General features: G+C 38.7%; 1 protein-coding gene and 1 non-coding gene across 3 annotated transcripts in view; both read left to right on the top strand.

Moving 5' to 3' along the window:
* The window catches only part of POLA1 (DNA polymerase alpha 1, catalytic subunit), a 265,803-nt gene that overhangs the window by 41,377 nt on the left and 198,541 nt on the right, over positions 1 to 25,885 (top strand). For both annotated transcript variants that reach the window (XM_010986714.3, XM_031445684.2), the window contains exons 21-26: positions 900 to 1,029; positions 1,518 to 1,637; positions 2,718 to 2,817; positions 4,597 to 4,721; positions 9,842 to 9,991; positions 10,407 to 10,529. In XM_010986714.3, the coding sequence (XP_010985016.1) occupies positions 900 to 1,029; positions 1,518 to 1,637; positions 2,718 to 2,817; positions 4,597 to 4,721; positions 9,842 to 9,991; positions 10,407 to 10,529 (748 nt within the window). The remainder of the gene's footprint in view (positions 1 to 899; positions 1,030 to 1,517; positions 1,638 to 2,717; positions 2,818 to 4,596; positions 4,722 to 9,841; positions 9,992 to 10,406; positions 10,530 to 25,885) is intronic.
* On the top strand, positions 3,971 to 4,100 carry LOC116151095 (small Cajal body-specific RNA 24). The gene has a single exon (XR_004134879.1). It is a non-coding gene; the product is annotated as a small Cajal body-specific RNA 24 (non-coding RNA).

The following is a 25,885-nucleotide window of genomic DNA, read 5'->3' as shown; positions in this document are numbered from 1 at the left end:
TTGCCCTTGACCCCTTGCTATCTGTTCTCAACCCAGGAACCAGACTTAACTGTGCTAAAGTTAAGTTAGATACAGCACTCTGCTTAGTCTCCCAGTGATTTTCTGTTTCATTCAGAGTGAAAACCGAAGTGCTTATTTTGATTTACAAGGTCCTAAACAGTGGGTCTCTCTACCATTAACTCTGTCCTTACCTTCTACTGTACTCCCCATCATTCTCTCTGTTCTAGCCACTGGTCTCCTTCTTGCTACTGGAACTGCCAGATTTCTGCTCAGCTCAGGGCCTTCGAATGTGCTATTCTGTCTGCCTGGAGCGCTCTTCCCTCAGATCCTGTCCGCACATACCGCCCCTCACTTCTTCCAGGTCTTCATTCTCACTGAACTCTTCCCCGGTTCCCCAACTAAAATATCAGTCTCTGCTCCTGACACTGAATAGTCCCGTTGCTTCTTAATTTTCCTTCTTAACACTTAGAATTATATAACATATCATATGTTAAATTATTTATTTTCTTTCTGTCTCCCATGAGGACAGGAATTTTGGTCTGTTTTGGTCACAACCAGCATCTAGAATAATGCCTGGCACATAGTAGGTATGTAATACATCCTTAATGGATGGAAGGAATGAAAGGATTTAGGTAGTTTTCAGGTTGTAGTTAACACATACCTTTACTTTCTCTTTGTGGAATTTTTTTGTGTTTTAGAGAAGGGCGATGGGAATCAGTGGTATGAATGAATTCCTAATTTCATACTGACCTTATTTTAAATTGTTTCCAAAGCTGAGGTGCCATTGCTCTGAAGTTACTTACACCAAAGTTTTTTTTGTAATATTTTATGAAGTTCTGATTATAGTCATTGTTTCTTTTAATTACTTGATTCTGTTTCATTCTTACTTTTCTGTACAGTGAATCATCTCATCTGTTGTACCTGTTGGAACACACCTGGAAAGATGCCAGGTTCATTTTGCAGATCATGTGTGAGCTAAATGTTCTTCCATTAGCATTGCAGATCACTAACATCGCTGGGAACATTATGGTAAATTTAACTTAGAAAGGGGGAAAAAGCATTTCCTGTTGGATCCAGTATTTTCTTGGGGTAGTTGTTATATGATAATGAGTCTAAATGCATGCTTATAAAATGAGTAACTTGTATTCTGAAAGCTGGGCTGCCTTTGTAAAATGAAGAACTGCTTGGGAGAAGGGGAGGAAAGCCAGGTGCAGTCTGTTGAAATTTGGGTGAACATAAGGATCATCTCTAACATCTGGATGTGTGATTTGTGGAGTGGTCCATTTGGGAGTAAAGAAATAGTCCAAGTTGTCAGTATTTTCAGCTCTCTTTGTCTCCTTTTAACTATAATGCTTAAAGAAAATGCTAGAAATAATTTAGTACTTTTTTTTTTAAAACAGCCTTTGTTATGAGAAGTGATTTTGAAGGCGGTGCTATGATTAAATTTACCAACTCAAAGTTGCTTTTGTTTATTGTGATTTTGAGCTCAGGTTTTAAAAAGATATTGTATTTAATAGTCTAGGACGCTGATGGGTGGACGATCCGAGCGTAATGAGTTCTTGTTGCTTCATGCATTTTATGAAAACAACTATATTGTGCCTGACAAGCAGATTTTCAGAAAGCCTCAGCAAAAACTGGTGGGTCCAAAATTGTATAGTGCTTTGCTTTTTCTTATCCCTGCCTTTTATTACCTAGATAGCTTTATTTATTTATTGTTTTGCTGTGATAACATCTGCTCCCAAAATCATTAATTCCCTGTATACTGTAGAAACTGTATCACGTTAGTTCCATTGTGTTTTTGTGGCCATTTTCTTCTCTACCTTCCTCTGGACAGATAAAAATTAATTGTGAAGTATGAAATTCTTTGAGGAAGACATTAGGCCTCTCTGATGGGTGACCACACAGGGAAACTGTTTTGCCACCTTAGCCCCACCCAAAGTTAGATGACAGATAAAACCTTTTATTTCCTTGAATCCATGAGCCTTTATCTCTGTGTTGTGTTGTTGGATTTGTATATTCTAGTAGGATTAAGATCACCACAGTGAGGTTTCTGAAGTGGCCTCCATCACACTGGAAGTAATACTTAGCTACTGTTTTATCTGTGCTAATAGTAGTTGATTCAGAATGAGAGTTTATGTTAAAATGTCTCGTGCTCTTACATTTGCTTGTTTTATGCACATTATCAAAATTTGTAAAGGAAGTATTAACTTAGAGGATTTTGACTTCTGAGGTATTGAATTTGCCATTAACAAACTACTTGGGAATGAATTTTCAGTATGTGGACATATTTTAAGGTGTGCATATTAATAATGAGAATAATAATAATATCTATAAAATGTTTTATATTTTTACATCATGCATGTTAGAGTAATGAATTTAAGAGGATTCTTAACAACCTCAAATTTTACATAATATGAATTTGTAGTGTCCATTTAAAAATATGAAGTTTTATGAATTTAGAGACATTTTAAAGTAGAATTTACATATTTATCAGCTCAGAGATGCAGTAATTTGTTTCGGTAACTACCATGCTTGGCATTCATTTCGATTTCGTGAACATACTACAATCACTGTCTTTCCTCACAGGTAGGACCACTAACTAAAAGTAAAGAATGTTTGTTAGAACTGTACTTCAGTTGGAAAGGGGAAAATCATAACATTTCTAAATTGATTCATTAGTTGCTGGCTGGTAAAGTTATCTTTCCAATTGATATTAGGGAGATGAAGATGAAGACATTGATGGAGATACCAGTAAACACAAAAAAGGACGTAAGAAAGCAGCTTATTCTGGAGGCTTGGTATTGGACCCCAAAGTTGGTAAGGCTGGATGGCGAATTGGTTTGCCCCTCGTGTTAAGGCATTTCTTAATGCAGAGCTAGGCTTGAAGTAGAAGAATTGAATTGTATTTTGTAGGTTAGTGAATAGGTTTCATAATGACCTTATTTTTCTTATGTTCATGTGAAAATCTTTCTGCCAGTCACCGAACATGGAATTAATGTGATTTTTTTTCTTTGCTGTGTTCCAAGAAAGTTTATTTATGGATATTGAAATTTAAATTTTGTGTAATTTTCACATATCATGAAAGTCTGTTTTAAATTTTTTTTGACTATTTAAAGATGTAGAAACTATTCTTAGCTCATGAGTGGTACAAAAATGGGGTAGGCTGGATTTGGTCTGTGCAGAGTTTGCCAACCTGTGGTCCAGTATATGGCTATTTGTCCTGGGGTAAGAGCACCTCTTTATTCTCCCATCCACTCTTGGGCTCTGCCCAGTGTACCAGGGCCAGTTCAGTTGGACAGCAAGGTAAGAAAGTCCAGGCAGTAACTACCAAATTGAACTTTAACAGAAGAATAACTTTTCCCTGTGGTCATGAATGGCAAAGAAGATGTTTCATGGTACACAGAGCTAGAAAGGATCTTTTTGTAACTTTTTTTTGGGTGGGGGAGGAGTTATTTAGGTTTATTTATATTTAGTGGAGGTAATGGGGATTGAACCCAAGACCTCATGCATGCTAAGCACATGCTCTACCACTAAGCTATACCCTCCCCTGAACGGATCTTAAAAAGAATTTTTTTTTTTTTTACCATCTTAACCATTTCTGAGTGTAGTCGAGGAATGTTAAGTATATTCACATTGTTGTACAGGAATTGATGTGAATTTTATCAAGTAACTTGAACTCTGAGTAGAAGACATTTTTGATAAAAGTGATTTTATTATTAGTTGTAATGAGACAGATCAGTTGTCCTTTGGTGTTAGGTAGATCTGGCCTTGAATTCTGGCTGTGTGATCTTGGGCTGCTGTGTGACCTTGAGCTGCCTCTCTGTAAGCCTCAGTTTCCTGTTCTTTAAAATGGTGATAAGAAAAATACCTACCACACAGGGATCTAAGGAATAAAGATGATTGTTTACTATAGTACCAGACACAGTAAGCTATCAATATATGCTTGCTGTTGTTACTGTTATCTTAATTGTGGACATTTATTTGCATTCAGTTTCTTCTCAAGATGAAGATAACTCTTTGTAAATGTCCTAGAGAAATATAGTAGCTTTCTGTTCACCCTTCGCAGGTAAAAGAGGTGGATCGTTCCACTACTGACATTTATATATACATCTCTTGTCTCATCTGAGCTGTTTGTGTACAGATAAATGGGCTGCCCATTTTATCCTTTGAAGGTGTGATTATAAAACAATATAGAACCACTTGCTGGTTCAGATCACTAAACATTTGAGGAGTGGGGGTGGGGAGGGTAGATGGGAGAGAATGCTTTCCTAAAGGAGAATTTATTTAACAACATTTTTTTGAAACGGATGTGACACCTGTCTAAAGTAGTTAATATGGGAAGGTGTTTGCCTATAATAATGGTGTACGTTGGGGACTACTGGGGTTCAAGGTAAGACAGGATCGCTTTTCTTTTCTTCTGTGACCTTTTTACTCTATCCCAAGTTATTTTTATGGAGTTGTCATCCACTGCTTTTTTCTTTTTGTCTACCTCAGAGTTCTGGGTAGTAGATCATTTCATATTATAGTGCTTGTAATGTGCTGTTTTGCCAAATCTACTTTAAAGTCTTTTTGTAACGTGGGGCTGTTTTCTTGCAGGTTTTTATGATAAGTTCATTTTGCTTCTGGACTTCAACAGTTTATATCCTTCCATCATTCAGGAATTCAACATTTGTTTTACAACAGTGCAAAGAATTGCTTCAGAGGCACAGAAAGTTACAGAGGTTTGTATTTAACTAGGAGCTCTTGAAATTGACATTAAAAGTGGTGCTTGAAGAAGGAATATAATCAAAGGGCTCAGCATTCTAATTTTTCCTCTTAAAAAATAATGTTATGTCCTTTCTTAGTGGTCAAGAATGGGGGAGGGTTGAGTAGAAGGACAATCAGATTGGTTCTGTGTCTTTTTTGTTTAACAGCTTTATTGAGATGTAATTCATTTACCATACAAGTCACACATCTAAAATGTACAATTTAATGGCTGTTAGTGTATTCACACAGTTTGCCAACTTCACCACAATCAATTTTTAGGACATTTTCATTATTCCCCAAAGATACTCCCTCCCTTTTAGCCATACTCTCCCTTATCCCCTTCATCCCTAGTAGATCTAGGCAATCACTTAATCTTTCTGCCTGTATAGATTTGTGTATTTTTGTGCATTTCATATAATTGGAATCGTGACTTTTGTGTCTGGCTTATTTCACCTACACCGTTTTCAAGATTCATCTGTGTTGTAGTATATATTAGTACTTCATTCTTTTTAAAAAATTATTTATATTTATTTTTTGTGTATATTAATTTATTGAAATACAGTCAGTTTACAGTGTGTCAGTTTCTGGTGTACAGCATAATTCTTCATTCATACATGAACATACATATATTTGTTTCCATATTCTTTTTCATCATAGGTTACTACAAGATATTGACTATAGTTCCCTGTGCTATACAGTATGAACTTGTTGTCTGTTATTTTTATTTTTTAATGGAGGTACTGGGGATTGAACCCAGGACTTCGTGCATGCTAAGTATGTGCTCTGCCACTGAACTATACCCACCCCTACCTCCAGTACTTCATTCTTTTTTGTTGCTGAATAATATTCCATTGTATGGATATGTGTCACATTTTGTTTATTTTGGAATCATCTTGTCAATTTGTGCAGAAATGCCTGCTGGGATTTTGATGGGAATTGCATCGAACTTGTCAATCAATTTGGGGAATATTGCCATCTTAACAGTATTAAGTCTTCTAGTCCATGAAATCTGGGTTTTTCCATTTATTTAGGTCTTTAATGTCTTTTAAAGATGTTTTCTAGGGGGAGGGTATAGATCAAGTGGTAGAGAGCATGTGCTCAGCATATACAAGGTCCTGCTCTTGGCTTCAATCCCTAGTACCTCCTCTAAAAGTAAATAAATACGTAAACCTAATTACCTGCCCCCCAAATTAATTGAAAATTAAAAAAACCCCAAAAATCAGATGTTTTCTAGTATTTAGTGTACAAGTCTTACACTTCTTTTATTAAATTTATTCCTAAGTATTTCATTCTTTTTAGTGTTACTGTACATGGAATTATTTTCTTAATTTCATTTCTGAATTGTTCATTGCTAGTGTACAGAAAAATAACTGTATTGATCTTGTATCCTGCAACTTTGCTGAACTCATTTTTAGTTCTAATAGTTTTGTGAATTCCTTAGGATTTTCTATATACAGGATCATGTCATCTGTGACTAGTTAGTTTTAATTCTCCCTTTTCTATCTGGATGCCTTATATTTCTTTTTCTTGCTTAACTCCCCTGTCTAGAACCTCCAGTGTTGAATAGAAGTGGCAAGAGCAGGCACCTTTGTCTTTTCCTAACATTAGGGGAAAGCATCTAATCTTTCAGCATTAAATATGATGATAATGGTGGGTTTTCCATAGCTGGCTTTATCAGTATGAGGAAGTTCCCTTCTAGTCCTAGTTTGTTGAGTGTTTTTTTTCTAAATCATGCAAGAGCGTTTGATTTTGCCAGCTACCTTTTCTGCATGTATTGGGATGAGTATGTGATTTTTGTCCTTTAAAACTTTTAATATGGTGTGTTACATTGATCCATGTGTGTAGAACCAACCTGTGTTCCAGAGATAAAGCCCACTTGGTTTTGGTGTATAATCCTTTTTATATGTTACTGGATTCAATTTGCAAGTGTTGTGTTGGAAAGTTTTTTTCTGTATTCATAAGGGCTGTTGATGTGCAGTTGTCTTTTTTTTTTATGTCTCTGTATGGTTTTGGTATTAGAATAATATTGGCCTCATAGAATAAGTTGGAAAGTATTCCCTCTTCTATTTTTTGGGGAGAGTTTGTGAGAAATTCATTTTAATTCTTCTTTAATTTTCACCAGTGAAATTATTTGGTCTTAGGCTTCTTTTTTTGATTTCTAATTCGGTCTCTTGTCATAGGTCTATTCAGATTTTCTATTTCTCTTTGGTTCTGTTTTGGTAGTTTCTGTCTTTCTAGGAATTTGTCCGTTTCATGTAAGTTGCCTAATTTGTTGGCATAAAATTGTTCATAGGATTCCCTTTTAATCACTGTTATTTCTTTAAGGTCAGTAGTGATGTCCCCTCTTTTACTTCTGATTATAGTAATTTGAGTCATCTTTTTTTCTTTGTCAGTATATCTAAAAGTTTGTCAGTTTTGTTGATATTTTCAAAGAAGGAACTTTGGTTGCCTTGCTTTTTTTCTCTCTCTTGATTTTTTTCTCTTATTTACTTCTGTGCTAATCTTTATCACTTCCTTCTTTTTGGTCTCTTTGATTTAATTTGTCCTTTTTTTCTAGTTTCTTAAGGTGGAAGATTAGGTTATTGATTTGAGATCTCTTTTAATATGGATTTTTACAACTAGAAATTTCCCTAGTAACAGTGCTTTGGCTTCATCCCATGAAGTTTGATATGTCAGACTTGCCTTTTTATAGTCCGTCCCCTCCCCCATCAGTCAGTCATTGATCTGACTTCTATCACTATAGCTGAATTTTGCCTGTTCTAGAGCTTCATATAAATGGAGTGATGTAGTATATATTCTTTGTATCTGGCTTTTTTGTTCAGTGTAATGTTTTTGAGATTTGTTCATGTAGTTGCATTATCAGTAGTTCTTTCCTTTTTACTGTTGAGAAGTATTCCATACTTTATTCTCCTGAGATGAGCATTGGGCTTGTTTTTAGTTTTTCACTATTATAATTAAAGCTGCTGTGAACATTCTGGTGCAGATCTTTTTGCGGATGTGTGCCTTCATTTTTTGGGGGGTAAATACCTAGGGAGTGAATTTGCTGAGTCTTATGGGCAGTGACTTGATAAGAAGCTGTCATATTGGTTTCCTAAGCAGTTGTACCATTTTACGCTCTCACTAGCCATGTATCTGAATTGTTCCCCATCTCCTTCAGCACTTGCTATTTTTAGACTTTTAAATTTTGGCTATGAAAGCATTTCTTAACCTACTCACTAAACAGCCTTTTAAAAGAATCTTTTTGAATTATCTCACATGGATTTTAATCTAACCAGTGACCATTCAGTCAGCAGTTTTATGTAGGGCTTAATAACTTAATGCGTGGTTCTTCATATGTAAAGCTTAGACAATTGACTGTCAGTGGGGATTTGATTAGATTTGGTTCTCCAGCAGTAAAAAATGTAAATTAACATATTATCTCTGTATATTGTTTTTCTCTGCTTCTTTGTACATGTGGCAGAGTATGTCTCTTTGCCCTCTAGCTCCTGAATTTATGTCTTTTAGTTCTAACCACATGCTTGGGGGCTGTTTTTCCATCCCAATTTTCCCAGAAGAGTGAATCTTAAGAGGCTTGCCTAGGCTCTTGGTGAGCACAGGTGTCCATCAACTGTGACCACAGGTGTAGGTTCACACAATACAAATGTGGCTGCTAGGGATGGGCCTTTCTGTGGGACTAGAGGATAAATTTACAGGGAAGATAATGGGTTGACATCCCCAAAAAGTAGTAACCACATTTGATTAATAATATTCTTTGGACTCTATCTTGCTACTGTGTCAGTGTTATGATAATTAACATTATCTGACTCCCTCTACCCCTCTGCCCCCCCCGCCACCATTTTGTTTATTTGAGCTTTCCACATTGGATTCTGGATATATAATAGAATCATTTCAGAGTTAGAAGGGACCTTAGACATCATCTAAGCAAATACTACACATGAAGCAGTTTGTAGGTTCTGTGTCATTTTCCTGTGCAGCACCTCATTTGGTCTTCAGAACAGCTAGTGCCACACAGCTAATGCTGGTAGGGCCAGGCATGGATTGTAAATTGACCGATCCTTTCAGTTTACTTTTTATCTGACCTCCTTAGTTGCTGTAAATAAATTGGAACGTGTACCAAGATCTCTTTAATAGGTTTGCTATCATCATCTGCTGTATTGGAAAACAATAGGTCCCTATTACTATTGTGAGATTTTTCATTTGAAATTATTGATCTTTGTAAAATCAGATACTTTGTAAAGACTCGGTTATCAAATGGCATTGACTCGACATACTTTAAGCCAAGAGGTTTATTTTTACTTCTTAACCTCTGAAAGGGCAAATGTGCCTGGCTTTTCTTTGCAGTCTGTTAATAGAATTAATAGAGGCTTAAGAAAAATGGTCTAATGCTTTGCCTGCTTTTTCCTGTTGTAAATTGTAATTTAAGAAGACTGCTGGTTGCTTTCTTAAAATGTTGTTATTCTACTGATTGCAAAGCAATTTATAGATAAAAGATATTACATAAATACTAAGGGATCTATATATGTATTAATTTTTAGAAATGTCATGGCCTATTTAAACATTGGCTCCAAATTCCTAAAAGAAATTTGCTGATTTAGTATTTAGACTTTTATTTTTCAGTCTAAAACATTTACAGTAATTGCTGTGAGTCTCCATAGTTTCAAAGAAATTTTTATAGCATTTTGTTTGGTAGTACACATGACTTAAACCAGTAGTTTAGTTCCTGTTTTTTTAATTTCTTTTTAAATCTTAGTAGTCTCTCTTAGTGTTTTTATTTTAAAAACAATTTCCCCAGACATGCTGCTCCCCAGTCTTGTTGAAGGAAGGAAAGGAGCATGTGTAAAAATTTATTTCTTTAAATGATACCTACATTTGTCAGTACCTACAGGGATGGGAGGTAGATGGACTGATAGAATTGCGTGAAAAGAGGGCAGTGTTGACTTGTTCTGCCACCCTCTCATGCATTGGTGACCTTTACTTAGACAAGAAAGTAGCTTTTCAAGATGTGATCATGGGGTTAAGCTCCTGCAAGATATGATATTTGAAATTCATTTCTCAAAAGTTGGTTTCTCTAAAATTCCTGTCGTGTGTTCATCAGGATGGAGAACAAGAACAGATTCCTGAGCTGCCAGACCCAGGCTTAGAAATGGGCATTTTGCCCAGAGAGATCTGGAAACTGGTGGAGCGGAGAAGACAAGTCAAACAACTAATGAAACAGCAAGATTTAAATCCAGACCTTGTTCTTCAGGTAGACCTTTCCACTGAGCAACGTCTGAGCGACAGTCTTGCCTTTTAAAATTTGATTATCTGGGGGTGATTTAAACATGATGCTGTGGGCAAATGCATGTGCTTAGTTTAAGTTTGTGGGTAGGAAACCATTAAAAAAACACTAGAATGCCTCAAAATACAAGACCCCTCTATTTGCAAAGCTGTATCTGACCAAGATCCTTCTGATTTCCGGGAGCTGTGGAGCCCGTGTTTACTTGCTTCTAGGAGGTCAGGGAATTATAGGTCAGGGAATTATGGGTCAGGGAGGATGGGTTGACTGTTAAGAGTTCTTTTTCCGGGGCTGTTGAGGGTTTCCACTTCTTATTGGTGAGCTAGAAAACATCTAAGCGTCTGCAAATTCTCTTGTTTGTCTTTTGTCCTTGTGTGGCCTGCAGTATGACATTCGACAAAAGGCTTTGAAGCTCACAGCAAACAGTATGTACGGCTGCCTGGGATTTTCCTACAGCAGATTTTACGCCAAACCACTGGCTGCTTTGGTGACATACAAAGGAAGGGAGGTAAATGGTGTAACATTCCCATCTGTAAAAATGAGAGTATTTTTAACTGTACATGTTACGGTATGGGAGAGCCAAAAAATGTTACTAAGTTATACAGCTTCAAATACCCCTTTCTTAGGACAAATTTGAGACAGGTAGACTTTTAAGTAAGGATTCATTCATTTGTCCATTTTGTGTGTGTGTGTGTGTGTGTGTGTGTGTGTGTGTGTGTTTATTGAGCATCTACTATGTGGCAGGCATTGTTCTAGGCAATGGGGATAGAGTATCAAGCAAGACATGAAAAGCCCCTGTGTCCTGAGGCTCATACTCCACCTAGGGTAGAGGGTGGGGAGAGGATTGTTTGGGAAAAGAGACTGTAAATAAGGGAATAAGCCAACACAAAAAGTAAGAGAATGTGACAGAAGTAAATTCTGTGAAGATAGTTGAGACAGGGTGGTGGGCTAGAGATTGTTAAGATGGCTGGCTAGTTTTGATTGCTCGGGAAAGGCTGCTTTAGGAGGTAACATGAATGAGACTTAAGTGACACGAGGGAGCTAGTATTTTTGCTGATGGTGGAGTGTGAGGGAAAGGAAGAAATCAAGGAGGATGCCTCCATTTTTGTCTTAGAACTGGTTAGCTAGTGGAACCATGTATTCAGATGGAGAAATCTGGGGGAGAGGGATTAAGAGTTTTATCTTGGATATGTTCCCTTTGAGACTTATAATAGATCTATAGGCATGTTAAGTAGGCATTTGGCTGTACAAGTCCCCAATTTCAGGAATATATCAGGACTGGAGTTATGGATTGAGAGTTATTGGTTTTAGAAAGATGGGCCGGATTTGAGGTCCTTTCCCTTTGTAAACACTACAAGCTTCATCTACTTTAGTACCACGTGCATGGGTTTTCCTTAATTTGTAAAAAATAGTTACATTAAATATTAAATTCCACTTAACTCCAATGAACTATTGATTTCTGCCAGTGGATTTAGGACAACTTGGTCTTAAGGCAGGAGTGGTTATGGTCAGAATGCTCATGTTGGGGGCCGGTATCAGAATATTCTAGAGTAGAGGTCAGCAAACTACAGCCCATGGGCCCAATCCAGCCTGCCATCTATTTTTTTTTTTTAATTGAAGAAGTTTTATTGGCACACAGCCATGCTCATTCGTTTAAGTATTGTCTGTAGCTGCTTTTGCGCTACAAAAGCAGAGTTCAGTAGTCAGGATAGAGATGTGCATGAATACGAAGCCTAAAATATTTACTATCTGGCCCTTTTCAGAAAAAATGTTTGCTAACCTCTGCTTTGGAGTCTAAACAAGGACTGTCTAATAGAACTTTGAGATGATGAAAACGTTCTCCATCTGCATTATCCAATGCAGTGGCCACTGGTCACAAGTGGCCGGTGAGCACTTGATCACTGGCTAGTGTTGACCAACTGAGGAAGTGGGTTTTGAGTTTTACTTAATTATAATTAAAATATGTTTAACTTCAAATATCCACATGTAGCTACTGTATTGGACAGTGCAGATCTAGCTGGCATGAAACAAACAGGATGTTCAGAGCTGTTCTGTTGGTAGCCCGATCTCACAGACTCGGCTCACGGCCCAGTGGGGAAAGGCAAAACATGTATGGAGGGAGACCAGTGTTAATGTGGGAAGCTTTCAGATATGTCATTTCATTAAAACCCCACAAGAATCAGTTGATAGAGGTTAATAGTGTTCCCATTTTGCGGGTGAGGAGGCTGATAGACTCAAAGAGGTGAAGTATAACAAGTGACTTTTTTGAATGGGAACCCAGGCCTTCCTGCTTGTAAGGCCTTTGCTACATGAGGGTTGTCAGCTCTATCTCAGGCTCTCTCCTGACTGCCTCTGCTTTCTGTTCTACCTCTTATTCCTGGAAGTCTTTCTCGATACTCATGTGAAGACATAGGCTCTTTTTACCTGAGAAGATAGAAGTGTTTTAGGGGCTCCCTGAAATGAGGGAAGGATGTTTTCAGTTTCTTAGGCTAAGTTTACCTTAAAAATATTTAAATTTTATTTCTGTGAATGTATCCAGTGGCTTCTGATAGAATACCGTCTTATTTTTGTATTAGGAAATGCACTCACTATGCCCCAACTGGGTGATAATACATGGGTTGACTATTGAGATTGGATCAAGGTTACTCTTAAGTTTCTCAGGAGAGGCAATAGTTGACAATTTACTCCCTTGGAGAGTGCCTCTTGCTGTTGGGAAATCCCTGTTGTTACATTTTCTGCATTGGCTCAGAAATCCACAAGCTTAAAAGGGCACTGTTGATAATGATAAGCCCCAAATTTGTCCAATGATCTCCCCTACTCTTCTAATCCATTGTACTTGAAGGGCAATATTTTTGTTTAGCTGGATTTTTAATAGGAAATTTAAACTCATTTTTTTTAGTTACATAAAATATAACAATAACAGATCTTAAACTATTTTTAAAAACCCTACTCTCCACTAAAAAAGAATTTCATACAAGTCTAGGAATAATCATATGTGATTTAATTTCTTGGCTTCTACTTTCCCCTTGTCTCTTACGCCTTTGCTGCTTCCTACAAATAAAAAAAAACATGTATAACAACTGTGGGAAATGGGCCTTTAAAGTAATGTGAGGTTAATGAGAAATAATAATTACTCAGTTGCTTCCTGGAAATCTTTTTCTAGAAGAGGATTCAAAGCCATGTACAGAAATTATTTCCTATAATAAAAATGATTGTTAACATATTGGTGATAATTATTAGCACTGGCAGATGGAAGTATTTTATATGATAATCTGACTTTTGGTTTACTAGCATTTTCCATATATACTGTTAGGTCTGTGAACTCAGGCATCTCTTGATTATTAAAGAGGTAGGAGCAAAGTGTAAAATGAGAGCGTGCTGAGATTTTGAAATACCTTTGTAACTTCAAACTTGTCTGTTTTGTATTAAGATAGAGTAGACAAAGTAATATAACCTGAAAATCCTAGAAGTTGTTTGCTTTTAAAGTCCTTGTAGGAGAAATTAGATTAAGGTTCAAGTGGAAATTAATGAGAAGGAAACCTGGTAGCATGTCATCTAAAAAGAGTCTAAAATTTTACATTTGAATATGGATTAATACACAGTCCGGGAACGCTTTAAGCCCCCCCTCCCTTTTTATTTTTAAGCCTATTTTGTCTGTGCTCAGTTTCTTGGAATCATGCAGGTTTGGCTCTGGTGACCTAATAATTTCTGTAATCAAATGTATTATGGCTGCTAGAGTACTCAGAGTAATTACTAATTGTACTTTTAAAAACAGGTTTATAATAAAAATGCTAATAGTTGTGTCAAATGGACATCAATATTGTCTTTTCCCAGGTGTGATCTTTCACACTTAAACTGTTCTATGATTTTTAATTGCTCGGTGGTAGAGGAATTAGTTAATGGTTAAGAAATTGTATGAAGGACCTCATAGTGTGCAAGTTATTTAAAAATAATGAACTCAGTGTTTCCAGAGAAGTAATATGTGAACTTAGTTGACAGATACTGAGAAGTGAATTTGTATAAATAACCATCTCCATTTGTGTTTGTTCTCAATGTATGTGTAGAGAGACATAAAAAGGTACTGGGCGAGCTGATAGCACTAAGTGAACATATATGTTAAACTACAGAGAAAACAGACTCGGTTGTCAAGCGATTGGTGTGGTAATGGAAGTAATCGTTCACTAGATGGCGATAGACACCCTGAGTTCATTAATCAATTAAGGGTTTTATTCTATGAACAATAGTGAAGGCCATTTAGTGACACAAATCTGTCCAAATTTCTGACTTTTATTAATTTTGAAACTATTAAAGAAAGACTACCTCTGGACCAAAAGATTGCAATTGTCTAATCTGTTTAGTGTTTAAATAATGGTGATTCTTGAATAATAAGTTTTATTGATAAGAACAATCATCTAACATACCGTAGCAAGCTAATTCTTCTATCAAATAGCTAAATTCACACTCCTGGCCATGGGGCTACAATACATGACTCCCTTGGTCACAGTATCAGGCTAATCTAAAGAGAATTGAAATTATTTTGATATGTAATTTTGCCTCTTTGAATTTGTTGGGGTTGTTTTTGAGGGATTTTAGACTTACTCTATACTTAAAAGCATACTCATTGCATAATCCTTAGTATAATGGTAATATTTGTCTTTATGGAATAATTAGTACTTATTGACGTTGGTATTGTTTTATTTCTGCACTCTGTTATTTCTGTGCCCTTGAGAAAACAATTTTTGGTCTGGATTTCTGATTGCGTTTTAAAGTGAATGTATGCTCTAATGTTTGGGTGTAGAGCCCATGCGTTTTCATTTTCTTACCCAGTAGGTTGAAATGAGTCTTTGCCAGCCTGCTTGCCAACCTGTTGTAGACTGCCTAGCTTTCAGTTGTGTTTGGAACTGAAATTTGTGCATTTAGAAAATTTATCCAAATCATTGCATGAAAACATTGCAATCTGGGCAAGCTTTCCTGGGAGTCTTGGCGATGTGCTAGCAGCTGTCAGGAGCCCTTCAGAGTGGCCCTGGGACGGAGAGCTTTCCCCTTTGTTGATGTCAGTGGCAAAAGAGAATGAATGAATATGTAGAATTAAGCGCTAAAGGAGACTTTCACCTTTATCCGGAAATAAGGACAAATTTCATTTTTCCAATTTTTTTATTTAAAAAGTGTGATTTTAAAAAATTAAATGCACAAAATATTGTAGAGACAACTAAAGACCCTTTCCTTCCCACCCGTTCTCATTTCTTTCTCTTCCTCAGAGGAAACTGCTTTCTCAAGGTTGGTTTTGTCCTTTTTGCCCAAGGTTTTTTGCTTATACAACAAATATGTGTACCTATACCTGTGGAGCCTTAAAATTTTGTACCATTTATGCATTGTGGTCTCCACTTTTTTTGTGTGCAGTGTGCCAGAAAAAAAAATGTAGGGGAAAACCCCTACTCTGTCTGTATACCACTTTTTAAGTATATCCATTTAAGTATATCCATTTTTAGACTTCATTTATTCATGTTACCTATTATGTAATATTTCAGTGAGTAAATACAGCACAAGATATTTTTTATTCTCCCATTGTCCATGTTTTTAGGTTTCCAGATTTTCATTTGTTTTGTTTTTTTGCTACTATAAATGGTGCTGCAGTACCCAGTGCCATGTGTGCAAGAGTTTCTCTAGAGAGTTACTCAGAGTGGAATTTGCACACCCACAAGTGGTATAGGACATTTTATTGATAGGCACAATCATTTAATTTATGGCAAGCTAATTCTTTCAGGTAACTAAATTTATATCTATGGCCATGGGGCTACGATACATGACTCCCTCAGTCACAGAATCAGAGGTTAATTTAAAAATAGTTGGAAATGATTTTGTTATACAATTTGCCTCTTTGAATTTGTTGTTTATTTTTCCATTGAGAGATTTTAGACCTGTTACATACTTGTAAACGTGCTTCTTGCATAATCCTTAGTGTTCCATGTCTTTGTCAGCATTTGTTATTAGCAGAATTTAAAATTTCTGCCAGTCCTAGGAGTTTGAAATGGTATCCCATTGTGATTTTAATTTGCATTTCCCCAAGTGTTGATTAAGGTAAGCATCCTTTCCTGTGTTTTAACTCTTCAGTTTTTTTTCAGTGTGATTTGCCCGTATGCGTATATGTCCTGTTTCATTGGGTTGTATGTCTGTTAATACTTCTTCTTAGGTATTCAAAGGCTAGCTCTTTTTTGGTCATTTTTTGTTGCAAATTTGTGTATATATTTTTGAGCAAAAGAAGGATTTATAATTATTTGCATCAAGTAAGGAGAACACCGGGGATCTTTCCCAAAGCAGTGTCTGCAAATATCTTTTGAGTTTGTGTTTATCTTTTAATTAATTTTATTTGTGGTCTTTCCTTGTGCAGAAGTTTTTTATTTTAATGTCAAATATTTGTTTTTTGCCCCTGTACACTGTTTTTTTGTTTCCTTAAGAAACTTTTCCCTCCTCCAATGACAGACATTCTCTCTTACTTTCTTCTAAAAGTTGCAAACATTGGCTTTGCTTATTTAGGTCTTAAATCCTTAAGGAAATTATTTTTAGGGGTGGTATAAGTTAGGGATCTGTGTTTGTCTGTTTGCTTCCTGTGGAGTTGTTGAACCCATTCCTCTATTCTAGGGGTTGACAACCTATGACCCAAGGGCTAACTCCTGTCCACTGCCTGTTTTTGTAAATAAAATTTTATTGGGACACAGCCACCCCCACTTGTTTATGGCTGCAATTGTGCTTTGTTACAATGGCAGAGTTGATGAGTGGCCAGAGAGACTGAATGGCCTGCAAAGCCTAATATGTACTTCCTGGCCCTTTACAGAAAAAGTTTGTGGACCTCTGGTCTAAAAGAGAGTCACGTATAATAGAAAAGTCACTCTCATATCTAACAGGATCAGTCATAGTAGGTGAATACAGAGGCAAGTACACTAAAGGCGGTGAGAAGGAAGGAAAACAATCTTTTGGACATCTAAAAAACAAAGATTTTGAAGTTTTACTCATTTAGATTGTCACATGAGAACTCACAGAAGCAAAGGGAATGTCTGTGACTCCTCTCAAGTTGTAGGTGACATTTCGTGTGTCTGCGCATATGTGTACTCTTGGGGGGAAAGGGCACATAGCATTTAAGAGATTCTCAAAGGGGCTCATGATGCAAAAATGCTGAAGGACTGCTGGTTCTTACATTTCATTTGTGCCCTCTTCTGTAGATGGCAGGGACACTTTAGTCTTAAAAATGTATGCTTTTGTCACCTAAAACATGGCAGTATGGAGAATTTTCTTACCAGACCAGACCCATGGAAACTGTATGGGTGGTAGGAGGGAAGAGTTCTGATTCCATCTCCAGAATTTTAATAGCCGCCAGTAAGATTACTTTTAACTTCAGCCGACCTACTAACATTTTTATTTTTTTTAATATAAGAAGATAATTTCTCTTAAGGGTGAAATGAAGATTTAATGTATTTTGGCCAAATATGTTTTACGTTAAAAAAAGCAATATCCTTTTTCAGTGATTACAGATTACTTACCACTTTTGAAGTTGTTTATATTACAAAATTCTAGGCCAGAGAAACTTTTTATTCCCTTTTTATTGTTGTATTTCGGGGGTGTTTGGGTTCTAAATTCTCTGCAGTTCTTCATACCATTCAGCTTTATTAATTCACATCTACTAATTGAGATTTGGTAGTAATTCAGATGGAATGAGTTAAAATTCTTCATAGCACAAATTAATAGTTATTTTAGAGCCTAGGTTCTTTTCACATACCTTTGACTTTCTGCAGAAATACCTGTTTTCATTCAAGTAAGTGGCAGCTTCACTGCAGAGTAAATAATCTATATTGATGAACTTTTAGTAATTAACGTCTATATGTGCTTGTCCATTTGTGTCCCTTCTGAAATTGGTGAAAGTCACATTGGTAAATATAAAGGTAAGAAGCGGAAGCACTGAATTTGGAAATACCCCACGGAAGGCCAGTCCAGATTATGGTAACTTAGACATTCAACAATTTGAGAGAAATGCAATGACAAAAAATTTCGTATATATAGAATAATGTATGCTGTATGAACACAGTATTGCATTTATAGAGACAAATAAGTGGGTTACATTTAGGCCTGGTTTGAATTTATATACCTGAAAACACATAGGAATTCTTTCAAAATAGCTAAAACTTTATAGACTTTTGAAAACGAATTCAGAACATCCTTATCCTTCTCTCAATGGTTGGAAACTAGGACCTCCCAGATGCCTGGGCATGTGCTTCTGTGTGCTCTTTGGGTTTTGAATATCAATAGGTACCAGTTTAGGAGGACCCAGGTGGCGATGTTAGAGGTAGAGGAAGAGGGAGACGAGGTCAGGTCCTACCCTTGAAATGGGCTGTGATCTGTGAGCAAGTCTTTGGTAAGGAGTGCCCCACACCCCGCCTCCTCACACATCGTACCATTGGGTGTTATGTTAGCGCAGTGACAGGTGGTCCTGGGGCTTTGTGGGCTGGCCTCCCCCATCTTCAGAATCTCCTCAGTACTAACCTTAAAAGTGCCAGGGTCTGTTTAGTTAAGGAAGGTGGAATTTCCTTATTCTCACTTTACATTAGGGCCTTTTAAAAACCCACACATTGAATGTTTTACTATTAGATTTCCGAGTGGGTCTGCAAAAAGTAGTATGACTGCTTTAAAGTTTTCTATTAATTGACCAAATAGCAAAACAAAAGAAAAGCCTACAGCCTCAAATTGTTTCCGTGTTCCCCAGTCTCCACTTCGTGCAGTTTGTCAGGGATCACTATGTATTATGTTTTGGTGTCCCCCCCCCCTCCCCAGCACCCAGCCCTGTGCCTCCACAGAGTGGGTGCTAGTTTGCTGTGACTCTGGGAGCACACTGGCCTCGTAGTTTCTGCAGTTACAGATGGGTAGATGTGGAGGAGATGCATTTTTTAACATAGGCTCGTGATATTTAAACCTGTTTTGAGTTTACAAGAATGGCCTGGATACTCAGAACAAGAAAAAGGATACTTTATACATTTTTACTGGGCACTCTCATTTGAGAAGTCAGGGATGTATTTTTGCTTCAACATTTTGCCCATTTAATTACTGAAACCCCTGGGACTATGGCTAAGGATGGGAAGATAAACACTACCAGACTCACCTTGTGTCAGCGCCACTGGTCTCCGCTCAGACAGATGGAGTTTCATTACTCTGACGTGAGTCACAGAAACTGAGTCCTGGAAATCTCTTTCTTTCTTCCCCACCCCTCATCAGAGTGAGTGACTTTGTTAACCCAAACTCATTCCTCTTTCTACATATGTGAACATTTTCTATAAACCTGTTTCGGTGTATGTTTCTTTTTCACAAGCCGCATGTTATTTGACAGGTGTTCTAAAGCTCCTTGCTTTGGCAGTGAACCAAGATGACAGAGCAGTAATGATTTCGAAAGCGCCATTCCCTCCTCGTTAAGACACAAAAAGAAAAGTGTGAAGTTATTAGCTACTGTTCACCAGTGGCATACAAACTGGTACTGTAAGGTTTAATTGTTTGGTTCCACAGTCAGTCTGTCTAGGTAATTTCCTGGATAATACTACTGTTAAGGAAAAAGGAAAATATATAACTTTACTTTTTTTCCCTCATCCCCCGCCCCCGCTTCTCAAATTGCAGATACAGAAGGATTGCAGAGAAGGGATCACTGCGAACCAAAATACTGATCTTTTTCCAACTTTCCCTTTACTCATCTGCCCAGGTAGTAGGTTAAGGGTGATGTGGTTGCACTTGACAACCTTGGAGATTTTCCCACCCCTCAAAAGGATCAGCTGCCCCAGCATTTGAATCTGATGGTGTACAAGATGTCACTACACCGTCCTCTTAGTTTAGCCGTGCCGGGTACACATCTTGCTAATTGGAAGAATCGGCAGCCCATGCCGTCTGGTGGCTTGAGTGGACTCTTCCCAACAGTACAGCCAGGCTCTTTAGAGACACAGCCACCTCCAATTTAAAAACAAAACATGTTGGTTGGGTTGATTCTGGCTCAGGACTGGTTAACTGAGGGCAGGCTAATAGAATTAGTGCCTTCTGATTGTGTTTCATCATTTCAGTAGGCAACGTGAGCCTGTGTCAATTTGCTGTATCGTAAATACTGTGTGAAATTACAGTGAGCTGAGTTCAGTAAGTTGTGGGAGTTTTGGAAGGCAGGGAGGATGACTTTATGTATGTGTGTATGTGTTAAGAAGCTGTTTGATTTTAAGCCAGAGATTCCTGAGCCCTGTAGTCATCGTCTTAGAGATTTTGTACCTACTTTGAAATTTGGTGCCAGTGTTGGGTTGGACAGCTGTCCTTGTTTCCTTTTTATTACTAATTTTTGTGGGTGAATTAGCTGATGTCCCTTTTAAACTTGAATGTATCAGGGTCTCAAAATTAAAAATAAATTTTTCTTTGAAATTCCCTTCCTCTTTTAAAAAGTGAAATGAAATAGAATGTAACTGAAGCGACTCTCTGGGTTTTTTAAAGAGCAGCAGAGCATGAGTGATTTCCAGAAATGATTTATGTGTGGTGTTTGGAATTGTTCTTTTCAGGTTTGGATTTACTTTTATTACCTGGTTTTATTGGCTTTGTTGTTTTACATCAAAAGATAGGCTCTTTTGAGACTAGTGTTGAGATTTTTTTGCCCGAGGGCTAAGGACTGGGGATGGGCATGGAGCAAAGATATTAGGTTTCTGTCATAATTTGGAGTGTCAGACATTTGGCTATATTTGTTTCAGGGGCTTTTCGCCCCTGCTGACTTAACCACAGACTATATTTTCAGCCCTGTGCAGGAGAGTGGTGTGCCTTCTGCAGGCGGGGAGGAGGGGCCCTTAGGGAAGGGAATAAGCTCACGGGCTATTAATAATGTGCATTGTTCTTAAGGCCACATGTAATATTCCTGTGCACTGGCCACCGGGGTAGGGTGTATGTTCTATTTAAGTTGGACTGCATGGCATGATGCAGTGGACAGCTGATAACTGAATTACAGGAAAAATCAGTGTTTCTTCTTTAATGGTGTCCTGACAGGGCAGAAAAAAATAACTTTGTTTTCAGAAGATTGGCTTCGAGCGGGTGAATATATTTAATTCATTTACTCATTCTTGCCTCATAGCCAGAAATTCTTTGAGTAATATTTGCTGAGTGTGTGTACTGTGGAGGGAAATGGAGACAAATGACCTTGCTTGTGACCTGCAAGCTTGAGACGAAAGCCTTAGGTAACGACTCCAGTAAGACTAGAACTTGAGCTTGCGAGGCCAAACTCGTGATTCCTTAGTAGTAAACAAGAGAAAGGATCTGCTCTGGGTGCAGACGCCACATGGAAAAGCCTGAGTATGTGCTGGAGAAAGCCCAGACTGGAGACACGGGGGGCCATACTCACCCACTTGCGTGTTTGCTGTGTTTGGTTTTGAGCAAGCAAGTCCCTCTGAGACTCTGTTCTCATTGGTCAGAGAGGCTAGATGATGATAGATAGATACTGCCGCGTGTTCCAGTCACAAAGCATCTTCACGTGGGAAAGCCTGTACACATTTCTCATCACAATGCAGAAGAAAGTGCGAAGCCCCTACAAGGTGTTAGGCCTGGTGCTGGTGTGTTCAGGATCCAGTGGTAAATTGAAGTGTTCAACGTCCTTGTCATCATGGGGTTTTCATTGTGGTAGGGGAGAGCCACTAAGCAAATTGTCAGATGAATAATCATGCCAATCCAAGAGCAAATCAGTGCCAAGAAAAGGACTGGGAATTTCTGAGTGCTGCTAACAAAGGCCCTCTGAAGGATCAGAGCTTTTCTGAGCATGTGACACTTGAGCTGACATCTGAAAAGTGTGTGCTGGAGTTTAGTAGCTAAAGGCTTACAGGGATCATCATTCCAGGGGGAGGGATGCCACGTGCAGAGGTCCTGTGGCGGGCCGAAGCGTTACGTACATGGTCAAGGAAGTGAGGGGAGGCTGCTGTAGCCGGGGTGTGGAGAGGAACTGGGGAGTGATGGGAAGTGAGGCTGGAGACAAGGCCAGGGGTCACAGCATGCCGGCCTTGCTGGCCATATCGAGCAAGGGGTGGACATAAGTAGGTTCTTTGTAAGCTTGAGGGATTGGTTCCCATCTGCATTTTGAGAAGATCACTCTGGCTGAGTGAATTGGAAGGGTCGCAGTAGATGAGGGACACTAGTTAGTAGGCTCTTACCTAAGGTATTCCAGGCTTGCGGTGTTGGTAGCTTGGCTAGTGTGGTGGCTGTCAGGGGAGGGAGAAGAATAGAGACGTGATGGAGATGTAAGAGAAGAAGAATCAGTAAATCTGGTGGCAGGTTGGATGTAGGGCTTAGGGTGGGGAAAATATCAAGGACGACTCCTGGCTGGCTGACTTGTGCAGGTAGATGGGCGGCCTGCCTCTCACTGAGGTGAGGAGCATTGGAAGATGTCAGCATTTGGGGCCAGGGGAGGGAAGGATGAGCAGTCTGATATTGGACATGTTCATTTTGAGGTGGCATGATATGAATTGAGGAGTTATTGGTGAATTGAGGTCATTAAGCCATGACGTGGATGAGATTACTTTGGGAGAGGAGAGAGGAAGTAGAAAGGGAAGTGGGCGGAGGGCCCAGTCTTGCAGGTCCTGGTGTGGAATGGCAAGGAGGTGGAGGAGGGACTTATTAAGAATATATGTATGTTTATGTATGACTGAAGTATTGTGCTGTACACCAGAAGTTGACACAACATTATAAACTGGCTATACTTCAATAAAAACATATATATATACACACAATGTAAAAATAAAACTCAAGAATTCAGTAGGGAAAAAAAAAGTCAGCTATAGAAGAGGGCACCAGAGGGGGAGAGAAGTAGGAGCAGGAGGAGTCGTGAAAGCCAGTGATGCGTGTTTCAGGGAGGTGCTGGGTGACCATCGGAAAGAGGCACTGGTGATAGTTTTGAAAATTTTCCATCAAATTTCAGAACACGGAGGTGATGATTGACTTCAGCTGGTGCTGTCTTAGTGCACTGATGGTGACCAGAACTGCTGTCGGTGGACATTGTAATTCTCCCCAATTGATAGATGAGGGATTGGAGGCCCAGAGAAGTAACTTGTGCAACGCCTCAACTAAGTGGCAGACCTGGAATCTGGTCCTGGGGGCCCGGCGCTCCTGGGGGTGGCCCGGGCGTGGCTCTGCTGCTCCCTGGGCTGGTGACCTGCTGCTTATTTAACCGATCTCATCCTCAGCTTTCTAGTTTTTAAGGATGGTAACTACCCAGTGAGGTAAATGAGAGTGTGTTAATGCTTTGATTCCGAATTCGAGACATAATAAGCACTCAGTAAACATTAGCCAGAAACTCAGCCCCTTAGCGGTCATGTCTGCACTCTCTTCAGAGCCTCTCTCACTCCCGCTACGTTTTCCTCTCACTTGAATACTTAAAAGTCTACTCTGTTACGGCCCATTTGTAGGCTATTTGCCAAATTATTTTCCGTTTTCTGTTTTTACTTTGTTGTTTCTTTGGCTTTTTGTCCCTTTGTCCACCTGCAGCACGGATTTCTGTGATCTCTTTCAGGCTTTCTCAGAACTCACTTTCCCTGAGTGATGTAGCCCGGCCTTCCTAACGCTTTAACTTAATGACCTCAGCTTATACTTACAGCCGTTTGCTCCTAAGGGTTTGATGTTCATGAGTTCACCGAGTATATTGGTTCTCCCCTCCCCTACTCAGTTCATTGTGGCTCGTGTGGCTGGCCCTTGACTTAAGTTGGGTAGCAGTTACTATGTACTTCTAAACAGATCCTGTCTCACTTTCTTCTCCGTGTATGAATAGTAAAAATTAGATATACCATTCAATTAGGGGTAATAATAATATATATTAATATATATGTTAATTATTATATATTATAATTAACATATATATTAAGCATTTAATGCTTGCTAGACACTGTTCTAAGCACTGTATACTGAGAGTAAAGCCCTTCTGCAACATATAAGCTGAATTTTAAACAATGTTTTTTCCAGTTGTGTAAAGTGTAGGAGTCATGTTATTATGAAGTTTATGAAAAATAGTGTTTTCCAGTTTGTTTTTTAGTTCCTGTGTGTGTAGGGTGGCATGGAGGAGAAAATGTTTTCATTTATTAGATGTATAGAAACGTACTGAAAATCGAAATGGTCATGAGCTAGTTATTTCCTAACATCTCCGCTGCTCCTCATCCAGCATCTGGATTCAGGCTTTTACCTGGTCCTGTGAATGGCGGCTGGGTGGAGGATGGGAGCCAAGCCTCAGTCAAGTTAGGTCTGAATTTGCCTGGTTATGAGACAGGTAATCATGAGGTTATCTGCCATGATCTCCGTTTTATAAGCTGGGAGAACTGAAGTACGGAGATCGTCAGTAACTTGCCCAAGATCACGGGGCTGGTCAATCACAGAGCCACGATTCAAATCAGGCCATCCAAGCATTCTTAACTGCCCCCAGCATACCTTGCCTGTGTTTTATGAGAGGGTGTCTATGCCGCAGGCCTGTGGAATGGGAGAAAATAGTACTATATCTTTGCCGTGCTAGGAGCCATTTTTGTTTGAGAAGATGTGACTGGTTCACCTGTTTCATTCTGGCTTGGTTAATATTTACAGCCAGTTTATAGGTTTTCCAAGAGTGTTGATTCTCTTTTTACCTCCTCAGTCTTTTGACACCAGCCATAAGGGAATTAATTTGGTTGGTCATAATTAATGAGGCCCTAAGAATAGAATTCTTCAGGAAGAGGATTGGGTGATGAAGCAAGGGTGGAGAGACGGGGGTGAGGAGGAATACTTCCTTCTGTCATATGTGTTTTGTGGCATACATGGCACTGTGCTGTCCACCACGGCGGAAACTGGGATGGTTCGGGAGCATGTCTGCATAGCTTCTCTGTAGCACTCACTGCCTGTCACAGTGGTGAAGGTCGTAGTGTGTTTGCCGTAAGCAGAATAAACAAATAGATCCAGAAAATGTATTCAGTAATCTTTGCTTGATGAGCAGAAGCTAGCGGTCGTTTAAAACAAATGAAGGGGCTAAAAACTCCCCTAACTTTTATTTACCAATCAGATTGCAAAGGGAAAAAATAGCCTATTTTTAGACTGAGGCTCCAATTATGCTAAGCCTTGAAGATAATGAAACAGTCTGACACAAAAGAGTGTGGTGACGCAAGTTTGTGTGGTGAAATTCCAAGACATTCACTGACTTTTTAGGATTCTGCACAGTGAATATTAAGCTCCTAAAGTGTTTGTTGCCCGGAAACAGTGCTTTATTCTTTTACATGCGGTGTAATGAAGTGAACCTGTGTTGTAATTTGTTTCTTGTGAGGAAAAGGGAGAATTAGCACACATCCTCTGCCTTGGCTTCCTATCTTTGGCCTCTGTTGTGTCCCTTTTATTTGCTGAAGCCACCAAGTCATGCTGTTACCAATACTGCACACTGCCTCCTGTTGTAATCACTCTGCTTTTTCTTCATATTCAGCACAATGAGGGTTTCCAGTTTTTCAATTAATTTTGTATTGTAGATTTGGCAGAATTTGGAGGCTTGCTTTCCCTGTCGCTCTTTCTTCATTCTGCATAAGCATTACCCTTAGCTTTTCTGCTCCTGTTCTTTCGTAATCATATCACGCAACATCTTCCCTTGGAACTAATTAGATGGGGGGATTTAAGTGAAGTATGTGCTGGCCCAGGGCTTCACTGGCTGGGTTCATGGAAGTTGGCTGTTGTGCCGTCCAGTCTCACGTTGCCTTTCCATTTACAGGTTTGATGATGGGCTTCTGGGTTTTCGTTCTGCTGCCTGTCATTATCTTCCTGAAAATAGAGCTGAGGTGCTCACTGCTCATGTGATGAAAAGTGTAAAGCTTCCTTCCAAGGCAACCTGTTTTC

Source organism: Camelus dromedarius, chromosome X (assembly GCF_036321535.1).
Source record: "Camelus dromedarius isolate mCamDro1 chromosome X, mCamDro1.pat, whole genome shotgun sequence".
NCBI lineage: Eukaryota > Metazoa > Chordata > Mammalia > Artiodactyla > Camelidae > Camelus > Camelus dromedarius.
The sequence above is the reverse complement of the archived record's forward strand: the minus strand, read 5'-3'. Positions and strand labels throughout refer to the sequence as shown.